Genomic DNA, 16,516 nt, shown 5'->3' with positions numbered 1-16,516 from the left:
AGGAGGAGGAAGAGGTGGCACAAATAAACCTGGTCTGTGGTGCTCCCCCTGCTCAGTTCAGCCCTCCTGGGGCTCAGCACCCACAGCCAGGCAGCAGCTCCACCCTGGAGCTCAGGGTCACACTGGGGACGTCCCGTGGTCACAGATTTCGGGGGATTTCTCGTGGTTACACATCCTCAGATGACCAGAGGAGCCTGATGGCGGACAAGTTATTTCTCCTCCTCACTCCATGTCTTTTAGAAGGGCTCCTGGGGACACACAGACCCAGGCAAGGTTCTCAGGGGGGGTTTGGCCTCACCGAGAGCTTTGACTGTCCCCATGCCGCAGGTGGCAGATTTACACCCCCAAAAAAGCCAGCCCTGAGCAGCCCTGCCGAGGGGCTGTGATGCTGCAGGCTTGGGGCCCCTTCCCCGGCCCCTTCCTTCTTCAAGAAAGCTCAGAAAATGAAAGCAGAGCCCTGGGTTCCGCTTCCTGCCTCTCGCTGGCCTCACTTCCCGATTCCCTCAGCTCCCAGGCCGCTGCACAGCATTTTCACAATGCCAGATGAGTTTAGGGGGGTAAGGGAAGCATGAAACCCCCCCCAGCTTTTTAAGGCTGGGTTTTCAGTTAGAAAGAGAACATTAAACCAGAGAAATAACGATGTTCTATCTTTCTTTCCCTCTGCCAAACTGAAACCAGAGGCTTTCCTTCTCCAATTTTTTTTCTTTTTTTTTTTTTCCTTTTTAAAAAGACAGTCACCAAAACAGGCTTTCATATAAATGATAATTTTATTGTAAATAAAATGATACATTGGCCTGGCTTTGCACTGCAAGCCCCCGGTCGGTAAATAGAGACTACTGGGTCAAGGTCTCCTGCACAATCCAGGTTAAAGCCCTTTCTCCCTGCTTTGCATCATTTATGGTGACAAAAAAATCCTTTTCTCCCTTCTTGAACCGCTCCTGGCACACCTTTTCCCTCCTGGTCAATCTGTGTCGGTAACTGGTGCCAATGGGAACTCTTTGGAGCAGCTTCAAGTCCTTTGGAATATTATTCCAAATGAGGCAAAAAATAAACCCAACCCAAAAAAACCCATCCAAACTGATGCAAACGAACTGCCACTAGAATGGGCAAAGATGGGATTTTCTGGAGAACAAGCAAATAACCTGGAATGCACAGAATCGTCACACCAAGATCAAAATGTCACTACTTTGTTTCCTAACTACCTCAGGGACAGCCAAATTCCCCCAAATTCCTCTCCAGCGGGAATCTCGGACATTTTTCTGATTAATTTTTAACCATTTCAGGATACTGGGACTCTGCTAAGAAATTCTTTAAGAGAACATTCTCCATTTCTGCAGCACCTTCCACCAGGGATCCCAATACCCAATATTCCCAATATACCCCTCCCTGGAAGGAACAGCAGGAAATCCACCAGGACATTCGGAATTGACACAATAGCTTATTGTCAGTCTGGCACTCCTCCTCCGCTCTCCCCTAAATGAGTTTTATTCCCAGGGTTTTTTTTTTCCCAGTCTGCCAGGATTAAGAGGCCAGATATAATTCAATTCTGAGGTATAATTACATTTCTGTCCACTCGAAACTCTTTTTAGTGCCAGGGCTGTTAAAAGCCTGCGGTATCAATGTCAGCCCCAAGTTATTCATTGGAGCAGCGGACTCAGGAATCCAGATCTTCCTTTTCCATAATCAACAGGGCCGTGAGGAAACAAAGAGGCATTTTGGCTTGGCTCTACTCATTATAAACCATCAGCAAATTCTCTGCAAAACCAGCTGCTTTTTTTTCCTTTTTTAAATCCATAAAGGCGTCAAATTCATTTCCCCACCTCCCTCCCGCCACCCACCCCAACCCCGTAACAGTCGATATATATAAAAATCACCAAATATGATCTTTTTACGATATAAATTAAAAAAAAAAAAAAAAAAAATTATGAGGCATCACCGTTTAACATGATGTAAAAAGAGCTAAAAAAGAGCGATATAAACTACATTCAGAAAAGTGCATCTCCGAACATACAGGTAATGCTTTGGCTTGTTCCTGTGCCGAACGCGCCAGCCCGAGCTGGCCCCGTGTTCTCTGTCGCTGTACAACTGCTGACTGCCAGGACAGCTGGGATGCAGGGCTCTGCAGAGAGGGGCACATCCAGCACGGAGCCCAGCAGTCCTGGATGCTCCTGCTCCGCTCTGGAAGAGCCTCCCGTGATGAGGGTGAGGTAAAAAAACAAAACAAAACAAAAAGAAGCCACAACAACGGGTCCTGAGGATTGAGCTGCTCTGACTCAAGTTCCGCCGGCTCCTCGCGCCCCTGTTTCTCTCCCGGATCACAGGGTGTGGGGAGGGCAAGAGAAAAACAAAACAAAGCCAGGGGAGAAGGTCTGGATTTGGTGAGGACGAGGCAGGGATGGAGCGGAACCCTCACACAGATGTCACCGTGCTGCTGATCCCTGCAGGTGATGGGCGGCGCCTGAAGACTCCAATCTTTGGTATATTCAGGTTGCAAGGCTTGAAGAGCTGAGCCCGGTGCTGAGCCCGCTGCTTTTGTCATCCAGACTGCAGGGATGATCCCAAATTCCCAGCAAAGAAGGGGTGAAAAGCTCCCCTCACTCAGAGCAGGAGCGTCACACCCTCCCTTCCCCTCGTGCCAAGAGTGAAGTGCGGGCAGAAGTCAGGTCAAGGGTCTGGACAATTCCTGGCTGGGAAAAGATCAGCTGAAGTGCTCTCACTGTAATGAAATAAATTATGGAAGAAGGGTTTTTGTAAAAGGGATGCCCTAAGTGCCCACCAGCGGGACAGTGCATCCTTGGAGTAGTGCAGGGAGCCTGGAAAGGAAACCAACACCAGCTTCTATAGGTTACACTTTGCTCTGGGTTTGGCACAGAAAAAAAAAAACATTTCGTGTTGTTAAAGCTTTTCAGGACTTTTGGTGGGTTGGGGCTTTTAGGGTTCTTTTTTTCCTCTTTTAATTCAACACAGTGTTTTTCATGTGTTGAAGGAGTTTGGCTTCATTAAAACTTGCCTCATCCTGCTATTCACTTAAAAACTTAATTTTACTGCATTATGAAGCAACTTTCAATTCTTTATGGGGGAGAAGAGTGGAGGTGTGAGGAACCTTAATATGGTTTCCAATACAAGAGCAGAACCCCTTCAGTGTTGCCCTATAAAGCACTATTTTAGTTAATTAACGTTTGCTTTTCTTCGTTTCACTTCTCAGAGATAACGTAATCACTCCACGAAGCCCCAGCATTTAAAAACTGCTGGTCTTTCATGAGTGAAATAAAGATTATTAGTGCCCAAATCAGCACAGAGGATTTGAGGCCTGACTCCTCTGACTTGTGACATCTTCCAAGTCCACAATCACTTGGATATGTTTTCCATGGGAATCTCCAGGCAATTTTAGATATTTGCTGCCATTTAAAACGTTTTCTCGGGTTCCCTGCTTGACTTAACTCCTACAAAAGCTTATTTAAGTTGGGCTGTAACCTCTTGATGGAGCTCTTAAATGATCACCTGCACACCTGTAACTCAGACAACGCACAGCAAAGGTTGAGCTCGATTCCAGCTCCTGGAAGAGCGAGTGTCCAGGTAATTCTCCCCAAGAAACCCTCAATTTTCCATCAGGCCACGTGCTCAGAGAAACTCTGAAGTAAATTCCTGGGCACCAGATGGACTATCTTTGGTTAAAAGGATGGTAAAAAGTTACCAGCCAAAGAGACAGATGCAGGAGGAAGCTGAATTCCACCGAATTCCCTTCCAGAGGGGTTTTGCTCGGAGCCAGCAGCCCCAGAGAGAGGAAGCAGGAGCACAGATTTGTTTGGTACGACACAAACTGACGCCGTCCTAACGCCGGGACAGCTCAAACTTTGGAAATCAGCTCCGGATTTTCCAACGCCAGTGGGAGAGCCCCTCCCTCAGGCCCTGCAGCGATTGCATCCTGCTGAAACTTCTCTCCTTACCCTGACAATTAGCTGGAAAGACCTCCCTCACCCCCAGCCCCAAATCCACGGGTTCCTTTATAAAATAACGCTATTCGCATACTTTTGAATCAATTATTTTCTCAACACCTTCGGATGCTGAATACTCGAGAAGAAAAAAAAAATAAACCACCCTACAGCGAGCAGCCGCTCCACGACACATGGCTTTTGCTGGATTCAGGTACTGGAGACGCCTCTGAGCCCCAGCAGAGGAAAACCAGGGACCCCCACACGCAGAGCTGGTCTGGAGGCCCGTGCATGTCTGTTTTGCTCTTCCAGCTCTCCACTTGGGTTCAGATCTCTCCTGTGCTCGGTCAGCGAGGACACAGGTCAGGCTCCCGTTCCCGCAGGAAACACGCAGCCGGCTGCAACGCCGCGCGCACGGGGCAGAAACCGCAGCTCTGCTCGACAGCCGGCGGCAGGATGAACGTTAGTCCAGCGAAGGAAGGAATCAGGCACGAGAGCAGACCCCAAGTTCCTCGGCAGAGCTCCCCAAAGGACTGGGCCTAGCCGAGTTGGCATTCTGAAGACGCAGCACCACAACGGGCAGTTGCAACCAGACGAGACGGGGCACGGGAAGCCCGGCAGGAGCTGCGAGCAAGGGAGGTAATTCAGTACTGGAGCTGTGCAAACTGGTGTCTGAGCAGCTCTTCAGCAGAGGGTCTGTGCCTGGCTTCCACAAAGATCTGCTTTAGGAAGTCCCGGCAATGTTCTGATATGTGGGAGGGGAGCTGGGGGTTGGTGGGCTGGGTGGCGATTTTGAAGATCGCTGCCATGGCTTCGTACTCTGCCCAGGGAGGTTTCTCTGTCAGCATTTCCACCACGGTGCAGCCGAGGCTCCTGCAAAGCAGCGAGGAGAAAAAAACCAAAATGAGAATTCGCTGCTCAGTAATGCTCGGTGTTCAGGGAGAGCTCCCCAGCTCCTGGGGCTCCGAAAACCCCACGTGTGCCCCCGACCCGGAGCCAGAGCTGCCAACAGCTGCTTCTCCTGCTGCCACCAGAGCAGGGAACTGCCTGCAAAGTGCCATATTCCTGCTCCCCTTTGCTCAAATTCTCCCCTCAGGAAGAGGAATTCTCATTTGTGTGAACAGAGGATGAGAGGCGCCCGTGGGACGGCTCCGAAGGCACCGTGTGACCTCGGTGCTACTTCTGTTGTAACTCAAAGGCACTCAGAGAATCACAGAATCACAGCATGGTTTGGGGGCTCCATCCTGTTCCAACCCCCTGCCACGTGCAGGGAAACCTTCCACCAGACCAGGCTGCTCAGAGGCTCACCTTGCTGAGTTGCAAAGTAAGAGAACAGAACTTTTTAACACTCAAGGGTTCAGTGAATCACAGCTCGTTGACCCCGCAAAGCCATTTCAGCAAAATCCCTTTTCAGTCACAGCCTCAAAAAAACCCAACCTAATAATATCTCCAGAAGAAAGCAAACATCGGTCAAAGAATAACTGAAGTGGTAACAGCTCCAAACTGGGAAGGCAGTGAAGTTAAATCCCCGTTGGGGCAGATGCATCATTACCTTAAGGAAAAAATTCCTTGTAAAGTTAATGGGGCTCTGCAGGCAACTTCAGGGCAAGGACGTGATTCTGGGGACATGGCTGAGCCACCTTTCGGAGGCGACGTGACTCCAACACTTTCCCAGGGAAGATGGTTGCTGTAGCACTGCAACTGATCGGGGTTTATTCAAAAAGGATTAAGTAAAAGCCCTTAGTGAATTTTTAATGCCTGGTTTTATCGCATCTTTCCACTAAAAAGGCAAAGCTGCCTCCTCTACCTTAAAGCTAAACCTTCTTTTGAGGGGAAATGCAAGGAAAAGACATGTTGAGAGGCAGACTTGCATCAACTGCCAAGACAAGGAAGGAAAGGAATTAAATGCAGTGAATACGCAAGAACCGATTCCTCGACAAGGCTTAAAATCCAACGTGAAAACTTTACAGTTTTCCAGCCATTTTGGACTTACTAGGAGAGAGTACAGAAAATGCAAACCATGTGTGCTGAAGTGCTGGGGGTTTGCTCAAAAGCAAGCAGGGATATATTATTGTTTAGACTGATTTATACCGTTTAAGCAGATCCGGTTTCTTTAAGATATTCAGCAAACAGCAGGAATGTTTTTCATGTCAAGTCACTCCAGCAATAACAAATAGCTCACATATTCTGCTATTTAGGAAAAAGAAAACTGGAGAGGGGCCTGCAGCACTGGCACAGGGCCAGGTGGGTGGATTTGTTACGTTTCTGAGCCTCTGGGCCATACACATCCACCCTGGGACCGGCGCTGCACTGGAAAATTCTGACCCCCCAAAAATAATGACCGGGATTGTAGGAGCTGGAGTGTGGCCAACGGCAGCGACTCTCTGATGGGGAATGGACCAATGTCAGCACCAAGAGGAAATCCACAACTGCACCAGCCCAGGGGGAAGGGCACGTGCTCCACTCTCTCCCCAGGCATCCCAACTGGGAGAGTCTGCAGGACTTAACTCTCTGCAGACCAGACACGTTTCAGCTGTGTTTCCACTCACTGCCTGTACAGGAAACAGGCCCTGCTTTGCTCTGAGGGCACAACCAGACCTTTTGTCCCTGTTGTTTATTAAAGTTTTGTAATCTCACCTTTCTCACCTCCAAAATTAACATTTTGGCACCGGATCATTTTGATAGAGGCTGTTCCTTGGTTATGCCAATAATAGCACAGCTACAGTTTTCCATTCATGCAGATCATCTCTGATCTGACCCGGATCTATTCTGTTATTCTTGTTTGGGCACCTTTCCTTTCAGGCTAAAATTCTATTAATTTCCAGTATATTTTAAGCATAACTCTCACTTTACATCTAAATGAATGGGCTCTCCCTAAACAACAAGGGATATCCGAGAATCTCCACAAAAGGATCATCATCCCAATTCCTGGCCCTGCAGAGGACACCCAAAGAATTCCACCAAGTGCCTGAGAGCATAAGAAGGATGAAAACATCGCACCAGCCGGAATGCAAAAAACAACCCAGCTATCAATTTGAGGGAGGAACGAGTGGAAACCGTTCCCGACAAACTAAAACTGCCCCTGAAAAACTCAACGAGTCGCTGGGCGTTAACGCAGCCTGCGGAACGTCTGGAGCTCAAACCAGCGACTCCAACCCTCCCGAAACCTCTCACCCGGACAAGAGGTGAATTTGGATATTCAGGTGGCAGAAGGTTTGTGTGGGTTTATCTGGCTCCAGGAAGGTGATCTATGGACAGCAAAGTGCCAGGCTCACCACACGTCCGCCTTCCTGCCGTAGCCCTCGCCGCTGATCACCTCGGGGCTCATCCAGTACGGGGTGCCCGTGACGGAGCGGATGCCCGTCCCCGACATGCAGATCGTCTGCAGCCGTTTGCTGGCCCCAAAGTCCCCAAGCTTCACGTTCCCAGCGGAGTCACGGAGAATATTGGCGCCTGGACAGGAGCAAAAAAACCAAAAAACAAAGAAAAAAAAAAAACAACCCCAAACGAAGCTGTTTTCGTGCAATCCAGCTGTTGGATCCGCAGCCTACGGAATGTTATCCAACCCCAAATACCCGCGCTCGGGGTACGGCTCTTTCCCCATCAAGCCTCAGGTGACCTGCTAAACATCATTTCTTTAATTCGGGCTGTAGGCGAGCCAATTGCTAATGGCTGTAAATGGGAAAAACTTCAGGGAAAAACGCAAGGAAGTGAAGGGGGGGAGGGAAGTGAGAGCTGAGTCAGCACCAGCATTGTTACAGTGCCTGTAAACAGCTCGGCCAACCTAGCAGGGCCCCCAGGCCAAGGGCTGAGAGAGAACAGAGCTGTGTAGAGCAGGATTTTACTGGGATGCTGCTTTGTTGAGCGCAAGCATTGCTTTCTGGTCAGCTGGGTAACAGATGTAGCTAATTAAAGCATTTTGAACTCCTACAATAAACAAGTCAATCTCCACTTTGCTTGGTCAGAGGTCCTGAACACAAAAGCACCAGGGAAAAAGCAAACTTCGGGAGCTTCGCTTTCATGTGGGCACAAACTGAGGCTTAGACACCAAAATTCCTCCTCCAAAGAACCCCACTGCTGCCATTAACCCATCCTCCTGGCCCTCAAACTGAGTGCAATTGTGCTGGGAGAGCTCTTTTCCCTCGCCCCCTGCTCTCACCCTTGATGTCCCTGTGCACGATCATGTTGCTGTGAAGGTAGGAGACGCCCTCGAGGATCTGCCGCGTGTATTTCCGCGTGACGTTTTCCGTGAGGGCCCCGTAGGCCTTCAGCTGGTCTTTCACTGACCCCTGCCAAAAAGCAAACACAAGGAATGGGCAAAGAGGTGACAAAGCACAAATCCTGCAGCGCCCATTCAACTCCCACGAGACCTGGCTGTGACAGACCCAGTTGGCTCCACAATGAGCTCTGGCCTCTGCTAAAAGCCTTTCTGGGAGCCTCTCTGAGCACCTTGCCCTAAGAAGCTCTTTCTGAGAAGAGACTTCATGGTAAAGAAACAGCTTAGAGGTTCTGTCTGCTGGTACAACTGGTTGTGAAGACAAGCAATAAAACAGTTCAGCAGACTGATCTGGGTCAAAAGCCTCTCTTTTTGGAGAGCCAGTCTTAGCCTCGATGATTCTGGTAATTCAGGATTTACATGTTGGCCCAAGTCCTTGGAGGTACTTTGGCAGAACAAATTTAGGCTGAAGGAAAGAACTGGCTTTAGTGACTGTTAACAGAGGATATATTTCAAGTACAAGACACTTAAGGAAAAAAACCCCAAAGAGGTTATTTGGGCATAAATAAAATGAAAGTGGCGGCATTATGAGCCAGGGTGAGAAGGCGCAGCCCTAAGAGGGTCTGAGGCAGATGACATAGTTAGGGGATGCCAGCAACTAATTAACCAGCTAAAAAACCCAGCCACCTGCCCTTCTGACCCTTGCCTGTGCTGCTCTTACCCCTGGCATGTACTCCATGAAGATGGTCAAGGTCTTCTCTGCTCGGTCCCTTAAGCAGCCGTAATACTGCACAATACGGTCGTGCTGGAGATTCTTCAGCAGCTGAATTTCACACTCCAGGGCACTCACTTCCTACGGATGTTGAAGGAGCAAATAAGATTGCAGCCCCAGGAATATTATATATTTCATAATAAATATAAAAAAATAAATTTGTCGTGTCAGGATGAGACCGCTGCTACACTAAGAACTGAAATCCATGACATTGCTTTATCTGCTTCTTGGAAAAGATAAACATCACCAGGGCTTCCTGTTCATTTTTCCTGCATTATCTGCAGGTAAGTGCTGGTGTGGGAGCTTTGATAGAACACAGGCAGTATCACACATGGATTCAGTACCAGAAAAACTTTGCTCTTCATTCTGTCAGCTGCATGGTTTTACCCCGGGGGACTGAAAGGATTCTCCATGCACAACACAGGTAAAACCTCACTTCTCTCACTAAGCTGAGGACAGGGAGCGTTAATTACGAAACAGATACAGAACTGGAACTTCAACCACTGGAGAGCAAAACAACAGGTGCTGAGAGGTGCTAAGCTTCTGTCACCCAGTCCTGCTCTGCTTCACAGTGAAGATTTACTGGAATCCACCCCACAAACAGCTTCCTCTCCTATTTACTTCAAAGAATCTGCAGCTCTGCACATGAAACTGATCCCTTGCTCTGCTCTTGCCACAGACAACAGGGTATCAGTGCAAAAGCAAAGAGGTTATCCAACAATTTCAGATGGAATCACAGATGTGTGTTGCTCAGAAAAAGTATCAGGTTCCTGCTGAATCCAGGGATTGAACAGGAGGAACATCAAAGGTACTGAAGCATGAGGATTTATGGGAAAAGGAATAATGTTTTCTCCCCAAGTTTTGTCCCATTTAACTCTTTCCAGCCCTGCCATGGGAAGGTATCAGTTCACCTCTCTCACTCTGGGAGAGGATGCAGAACCTTAGAGCAAGAACCTGGATGTTGTAGGGACACACAGAACCAGAGGAAGCTGCTTAACCAGACCAATTAAGAGTTTAAACTTTGGAGTTTCAGTGCCTTCAAAATATATTTCAGACTGTTCCTCCTTGGCTCAGAGTGACTGTCTGATTTACAGCACAGACATAGCAGAACTTCCCAATTTAGGACATATCTTGGCACCAATATCCCCATATAAAATCAGAATAATTACATCTTCATGGATCAGTTATTCTAGTTCAAAGTGAATTTGTTCAACATTGGGAAACTGGTACTTTGCTAAAACACTAGCAAAGAACCCAAAAGCCATTCCAGCTGCATGCCCTGTGCAGGGAATCGAGTGCTGCCCCAGAATTTCAAGGTGCCATCTCCACTGTCTCTAAAGTGTTGTCACATCGCTCTTCTTGATTAATTTACACCCCACAGCTCAATTTGTTTTTAAAGACAAAGAGAATTCAGAAGTGAAAATTGGTAATTAATGCACTTGATACAGGGTCTACCCTATAAACCCAGAAGCGGGTTTTGCATGTGCAAGCAGCTTTTTTTGTTCAAAAAATAATAAAAAAAACCCCCAACCCCTACTCTTGCTGGATTTAGTTTCATTCACATCCATGTCTAACCAAGAGCACAGGGCAGTCTAGTATTCCTCAAGTAACCTGGCAAAAACCCAAAAAGCTGAGAAAGGAGAGCCAAGAACGAAGCCAGAAAATGGATTTTACTTTCAGGCTGAAGTTACCAACACAGAAAAGTAACTTTTCAAATGACTCCTATTCTCATCCACACGACTTGAAACCTTAGTACGAACTAAATAAAGCGCCAGCTTTCAAGGACAGACACAGAGAGACAGACACTGTACAGGACCTCACAGGGATTTAGACGCTGAGATGAGAATTACCTTGCTTGTTTCAGGGCTCTCTGGATCAAACTGGACCTGTTTAGCTGCGAGCTCTCTGCCCGTGTCCACGTCGTAGCACAAATACACGCGCCCAAAGGCGCCCTGGCCCAGGAGTTTTCCTCGGCGCCAGTTTATGGGAGCACTTGGAGCTAAGAGAGAGAGAGAGAGAGAGAGAGCAGCAATAATTTCTCTTCCTTATATATTATTTAAAAACAAAGGTGGGCTTTTCAAGGATTAATCTCCATCATACTGGGACTGAACCAGGTATTGTGTAGTTGAGTATACATGAGGCACTCTCCCAGTGGCAGAGCTCCGAACAGAATCCAACCATCCAGACCCTCAGGATCTGCTGCCTGGTGTCCCATTAAAACGACACCACAAAGCATTTTGCAAATGTGTTTTACAGACAAGCTGTTCACTGGGGTTGGTGAAATTTCATTCCACCAGCAGGTGGACTCTACAGAATCAGCACCTTAAGAGACGATGCAGCAAGTAAAGAGCAGCTTCCAACCCTTCATCTGCAGTTATCACATGCAGCAGCAGAGGAAGAGCTGGATTAGCCTTGCTGGGAATGGCTTAAGCTTCTGGACAACTTGAAGGACATCATTCTGAGTTTCTGTGCCAAGCTAGCTTGGGGTTACCTCTGTGGGAAGGATTTTAATGCAAGGCTCTCTCTAACCAGAAAGATTAGAAGCCACAATTCCCTACTAGAGATTGATAAAAGTAGGGACCATGTTAGCACAGTGTGGGTATCTTCTTCACCTGCTGAACAGTCAGACTTAATAAAAATAGCCATGACACCCAGGTAAAGCAGCATCTCCAACAAGAGGTTCCATCCTCAGGGCATTGGGAACCCTCACACTCCATAAGCAGCAGATTCCTGACCCTCAGATTAACACCTGAGCCCAGTTTTTCAGACTGCCCTTAATCCCGAAGCATATTCTTCAAAGACCAGTGCTTTAGCTCCAACTTTGAAAGCAACGCTACCAGATTCCTGCAGTGCAATGCATCCGATTATGTTTGATCTAACAAGAAATCCTAAAAACAAAGACAGGAACCAGCCATCTGAACAGTGTGAAAATACAGAAGAGCTGAGAGATTAGCTTTGCCACGTCTAATTTTATCAGATTTACTGCCAGCTGGTATTTTAGTGTGTTCCTTACTTTGCTACAAGCTTACTCCTCACTTTCATCCTTAAATTACTGTGTGGGACATCTGAAGTTCATCAATAATGACTTATGTTCCATTTTTTAATTTTTATAATAGAAGATTGTCCAACAAAACAAGTCAAGGATGCCATTAATACAGAAGTAAATCCTTCTACTAAGGAGTAAGTGAAATACATACAGCTCTCAGCTAGTAGAATAACTGCAACCCAAAAAGCCTGGCTGAAAATGTTAACCTAGCAAGAAAACAAACAAGCTTGTCTGCCTGTTTTAAGAATCCTGTAGATCATCTAGATCAGGGAATTTTATTTTTTTTTACTTAGCTGAATTTGCAACGCTTTCTGAAGGAAAGGCCAGCTCCCGGAAGAAATCTGAGAGGAAGGAGACTCGTGTGGCGGGTGTGACGAGTCTCAAAGCACAGCCAGGGAACCGTGGCTCGTTAAAGCCGGGTTGTGGCCACGTTTTGGGTCTGGAGTTCACCCTCAGAGCCTTCCTTGCCCACAGCATCTCCCCGGAGCCCGGTGAGCGCCTACATTTGGTGGCGATGTTCCTCTCCTGCACTCCCAGCGCGTTCTCGCTGTCGGCGCTCCGGAGGCGGCCCCGGGGGTCCAGGTACTGCAGGGCCAGGCCCAGGTTCTCCCCGTTGGTGCTCAAGGAGCGACTGGAAGGCACCAAGGTGAAGAGATTCCCTTGGTGGCGTCGTATCCTGGGAAAAGTCCTCCGGCCTGGGGGGAGAAATGAACTCTTTTCAATGAACTTTGCAAGCGGAAGGTGATGGCTGGGGGCTGAGCAGCAGGGAGAAGGGAGAGAAAAATCCCAAGTTGTGCTCCGTTCCCGTGGAGCAGAATCTGCTGCCAAACAGATGAGATGCAAAAAATGGAACAGCTCAGGGCTGGTGCTGCCTGAGCTGGGTACAGCTCTGGATCATTCCCAAAGCAGAAGGCAGAGAACACTCTGTAATGCCCTCAGTGCTGTAAGATCTAAACTTACCTTACAAAGGAGAAACCTGGTCTACAGGCTCTGAGCACAAGCTCCGAGTTTTGTTAACAACTACACACAAAATGACTTTCTAGATCACGTGCCCAGACTTGCAAATAAAAACCATAAACAAAGATTGTGCCAACTTGCACCTCATGAAATTTTGAGAGATTAATTTGCATAAAGCCATCTGATGAGCAGAGATGTGACTCCTTAAGTGCCCTGCTATATTTAAAAGATCCAAAAGCAAGCCTGCAATGCAAATTAGCAAAGGATAACCAATCTCTGTGGTAGGAAACCACTTACACAGGGCCAAGTCTAACAACTATGGCCACAATCCCCCTACTCAGCCTGGATAAGGCCAGAAAGGATGAAGACAAGAAGGAATTACAAAGTAAAAAAATAATAACAAAGTAAACAAGGAATTACCAAGTAAACAAAGAATTACAAAGTAAAAAAAGAATTACAAAGTAAACAAGGAATTACAAAGTAAACAAGGAATTACAAAGCAAACAAAGAACTACAAACAACAACCACTGGTTTCCATGAAAATGCAGCATCATGCACAGCAGCATCAACCTCAGCACTAATTTCAAGGACCAGGGCACTTCCAGGCTCCCCAAACAGGAGTTACACTCGTGTAGGGGTTGCCATTGCCTCACTTGTTTATTTCCAGCCTGGAATGGGAGGTTTCAGACCAACTCACCCTCGTTGTAGTCCTTGTGCTGCATGGAGATGTTGTAGCGCCGGGGGTAGGTCCCACCCTTGCCCGCTTTGTCGTAGATCTGATTCTCACGGTCTGGCAGGAGAAGAAAAGACAAAAGTGAGGCTCCTTCAAAAAAATGTAACTTCCAGCGACAGAATTTTCCTCTAACAGCGGGTTTTTAGGAAGAGGCAATAAAAATAAATAACTTCATAGCTTTTCCATCAACATATCCCCAGTTCTTCTATTTATACAATCCCAGCAAGCAGGGAGGGCGGCCAGCCAAGAGCAGAAAATGTCTGGATCCAATAACCTCTGTACCAAAGTCATACCTGAGAACTCCTGTCTGTTATCAGGAAAGCTCTGTGCCCTTGACATCCGTGACTTCCGAAAAGAAGGACTGTTAGGAAAAAAAAAAAAAAGGGCAAGAGTTAGTTTTGCTGTTGTCAGGGGTGGTTTTTTGTTGTTTGAATGAACAAGTGGAGCCTTGTCTAAAAGAGATTTAAATACCCTGCAGCCAGATGTTCTCAGAGGGGTGGCTCTGCACAGGCTGCTCACTTCAGAATTTTGTATTTATAACATAAAGATATTGAAGCACCAGGTTTGTTGGTCTGTGGTTGTGCCAGAAAATAACACAGCCCTAAGACACAGTTAATGCCCTTTAAGAGATACAGTAGGACATAGGTAGGAAGTGAGTCCTTGCTTCCCTCCAAGAAAATGTATGAGACAGAAAACAGGATTTTATGCAAGTGCAACTGGCATTTCCATCTGAGCACGCACGTTCTCACCAGTCTGTACATTTGTACCTGGCTGCTCACCTGTCCAAGGACTGGCAGCTTCCTGACACCGAGTTTTCAGCACTGCTTAGAGGGTCCAGCATCTGCAACACAGAAGAAACCACACATCAACATCAGTGCAGTCCAGGGCCAGAGCAGCAGAGCTCACTATTGCTTGCCTGCACGATGTCCAGCTGAAAAAGGGAGCCTAAGCCTATTTAAATGTACAATTTTCCTTTATCTCCCACAGAAATTAGGTTCATATAAAATTTGAGGCACTGTTTTAGTTGTTGAAAGACTCTGCTGTGAAAAATGCAAGCTTTAGCAGCCTTGTGCTGCGTTTTGATCCCAACCAGCTCCAGGAACAATCTCTGCTGGTGCTGCTGCCTCCACCTGCAAGTCGCCCTTTGGCCTCGCTTCCCACTTGTTTGAATGGAGAGCAGAGCTTCAAAAGCAAGAGGGTCACACAGACCCGGTAATAGGAAACCCTGTCACACGTGTGACAGCACCAAAACTGCTCAGTCGGAGCTGCAGGGGCACTGCCCACAACAGGGAACTGCTGGCAGCCCAACAAAGGCTTTGAACTTACACAGCTACAATCTGCATTTTAAATGCACAAAGCAGCACTTTTAGAATCCCAGAACGGTTTGGGTCGGAAAGGACTTGAAGGGTCATTCAATCCCACTTCCTGCCACGAGCAAGGACACCTTCCACTACATCAGGTTGCTCTAAGGTTCCCCTTGGACACTCCCAGGGATGGGGCAGCCACAACTTTCCGGACAAAGGTGCCGATGCGACCGCAGCCAGCGGATATTTGGGAAAAGACAAGAGGGCCCAGCCCTCGGCAGAATCCCTCTGCAGGAGTTCTCCTGCAGCCCTCTGGCCATACTCACGCACTGCTCGCTGGTCTCGGGGATGAACTCGCCCTCGCTGTGGATGCTGGTGTAGGAGCCCTGGCGGGCGATGCGCTGCTGCCGCTCGGGGACGTACCCGGGCGGGGGCGAGCTCCGGCCCGTGTTCTGGGAGCCTGCAAGGAGGAGAGCACCCACTGCCACTGCTGCCGCTGCTGCAACCCCCAGAACCTCCTCCCTAAACCTCCATCGCCGCAGTAATTCCAGAGTGAACCCTCCAGTCCGGACACGCACGGAACCAGAAAGGCAAACTGCGTGATGTGCAGCTGTACTGATGTTTTCAGGTGCTGCAGGATTATTGCTGAAGCTCCTGACAAAGCAGTCACCTATTTCTACCCTCTTCTGAGCATAATTCCAGTTTTATCAGCTGTTAGTGGCACTACCTAAAGAGTTTCTCTTGTGTTACCTACTGAGAGAAATTTCGCCCTCAGAGTTTATTTTTTTTCCTCGCAGATCTCAAAGAAGATGAAACTTTAGAAAACAGGAAGAAAAAAAAATCCCCCTTTTGCAGTGACCTACTCAGCTGCAGCTGCCACCAATTCCCACCGTGAGTTCCAAGAACTGCTGTGGTCCTGCTCCAGGTCACACAGGAGGTCAGAGGCAGCAGGTGAAGAGCAGCTCTCAAGCTGTGCTCCTCACAACACCGTCTTTAATTAACCGTGTGTACTCAGGTGCGAGGAAAGATGGGCAAAGATCAGCAAATATCCTCCCAAGGAAAATATTTTCTACAGAGGTTGTAATAAAGAGTGAAAGCTGGGAGAAGAGAACTGAAAAGCAGAGCACACGCTTTTTGGGGGGCTGCAGAAAGAAAATTAACAGTGCTGGCTTAGAGTGCAAAGGGGGGGTGAACCACATGAAAAAAAGGGGATTAATAAAATCACAGGATCATTAAGGTCGGAGAAGACCTCCAAGACAACAAAGCCCACAGTCTATTGCTCAGAGCTCCCAGCTGATCTCCCAAGCAGCTGCCAGGGCTGCTGTGCCCTCTGGAGCCGTTTGGAGGGTGGGATAACCCCTCCCAGGGTGGGATGACCCCTCCCAGCCCCGGGAGCACTTTCACTGCTTCCGACAGATGCCATGGGCAGAGCGAGCCCAGGGCCCGCTGGCACCGGCCCAGCTGCTGTTGTGGAAAGGCCCCATCCCTGGGCAGGAAAAGGAAGTCGGCACTAAATCCATGTATATCAAAGGAAGTGAGTGGAAAAAACACAAGCC

The 16,516-nt window shown here is 48.0% G+C and overlaps 1 protein-coding gene across 3 annotated transcripts in view; it reads right to left on the bottom strand.

Moving 5' to 3' along the window:
* Positions 1-751: 751 nt before the first annotated feature.
* MAP3K3 (mitogen-activated protein kinase kinase kinase 3) overlaps positions 752-16,516 on the bottom strand; it is a 34,285-nt gene continuing 18,520 nt past the window's right edge. For all 3 annotated transcript variants that reach the window (XM_040087176.2, XM_040087175.2, XM_040087177.2), the window contains exons 8-17: positions 15,287-15,420; positions 14,436-14,497; positions 13,950-14,017; positions 13,621-13,713; positions 12,470-12,661; positions 10,771-10,919; positions 8,870-9,001; positions 8,092-8,221; positions 7,208-7,385; positions 752-4,805 (exon numbers count right to left, since the gene is read on the bottom strand). In XM_040087176.2, coding sequence (XP_039943110.1) covers positions 4,577-4,805; positions 7,208-7,385; positions 8,092-8,221; positions 8,870-9,001; positions 10,771-10,919; positions 12,470-12,661; positions 13,621-13,713; positions 13,950-14,017; positions 14,436-14,497; positions 15,287-15,420 — 1,367 coding nt within the window. In that variant the 3' untranslated portion in view covers positions 752-4,576. The remainder of the gene's footprint in view (positions 4,806-7,207; positions 7,386-8,091; positions 8,222-8,869; positions 9,002-10,770; positions 10,920-12,469; positions 12,662-13,620; positions 13,714-13,949; positions 14,018-14,435; positions 14,498-15,286; positions 15,421-16,516) is intronic.

This window comes from Hirundo rustica, chromosome 27 (genome assembly GCF_015227805.2).
Source record: "Hirundo rustica isolate bHirRus1 chromosome 27, bHirRus1.pri.v3, whole genome shotgun sequence".
NCBI lineage: Eukaryota > Metazoa > Chordata > Aves > Passeriformes > Hirundinidae > Hirundo > Hirundo rustica.
Note: the sequence above shows the minus strand (reverse complement) of the source record. Positions and strands in the feature narration are given on the sequence as shown.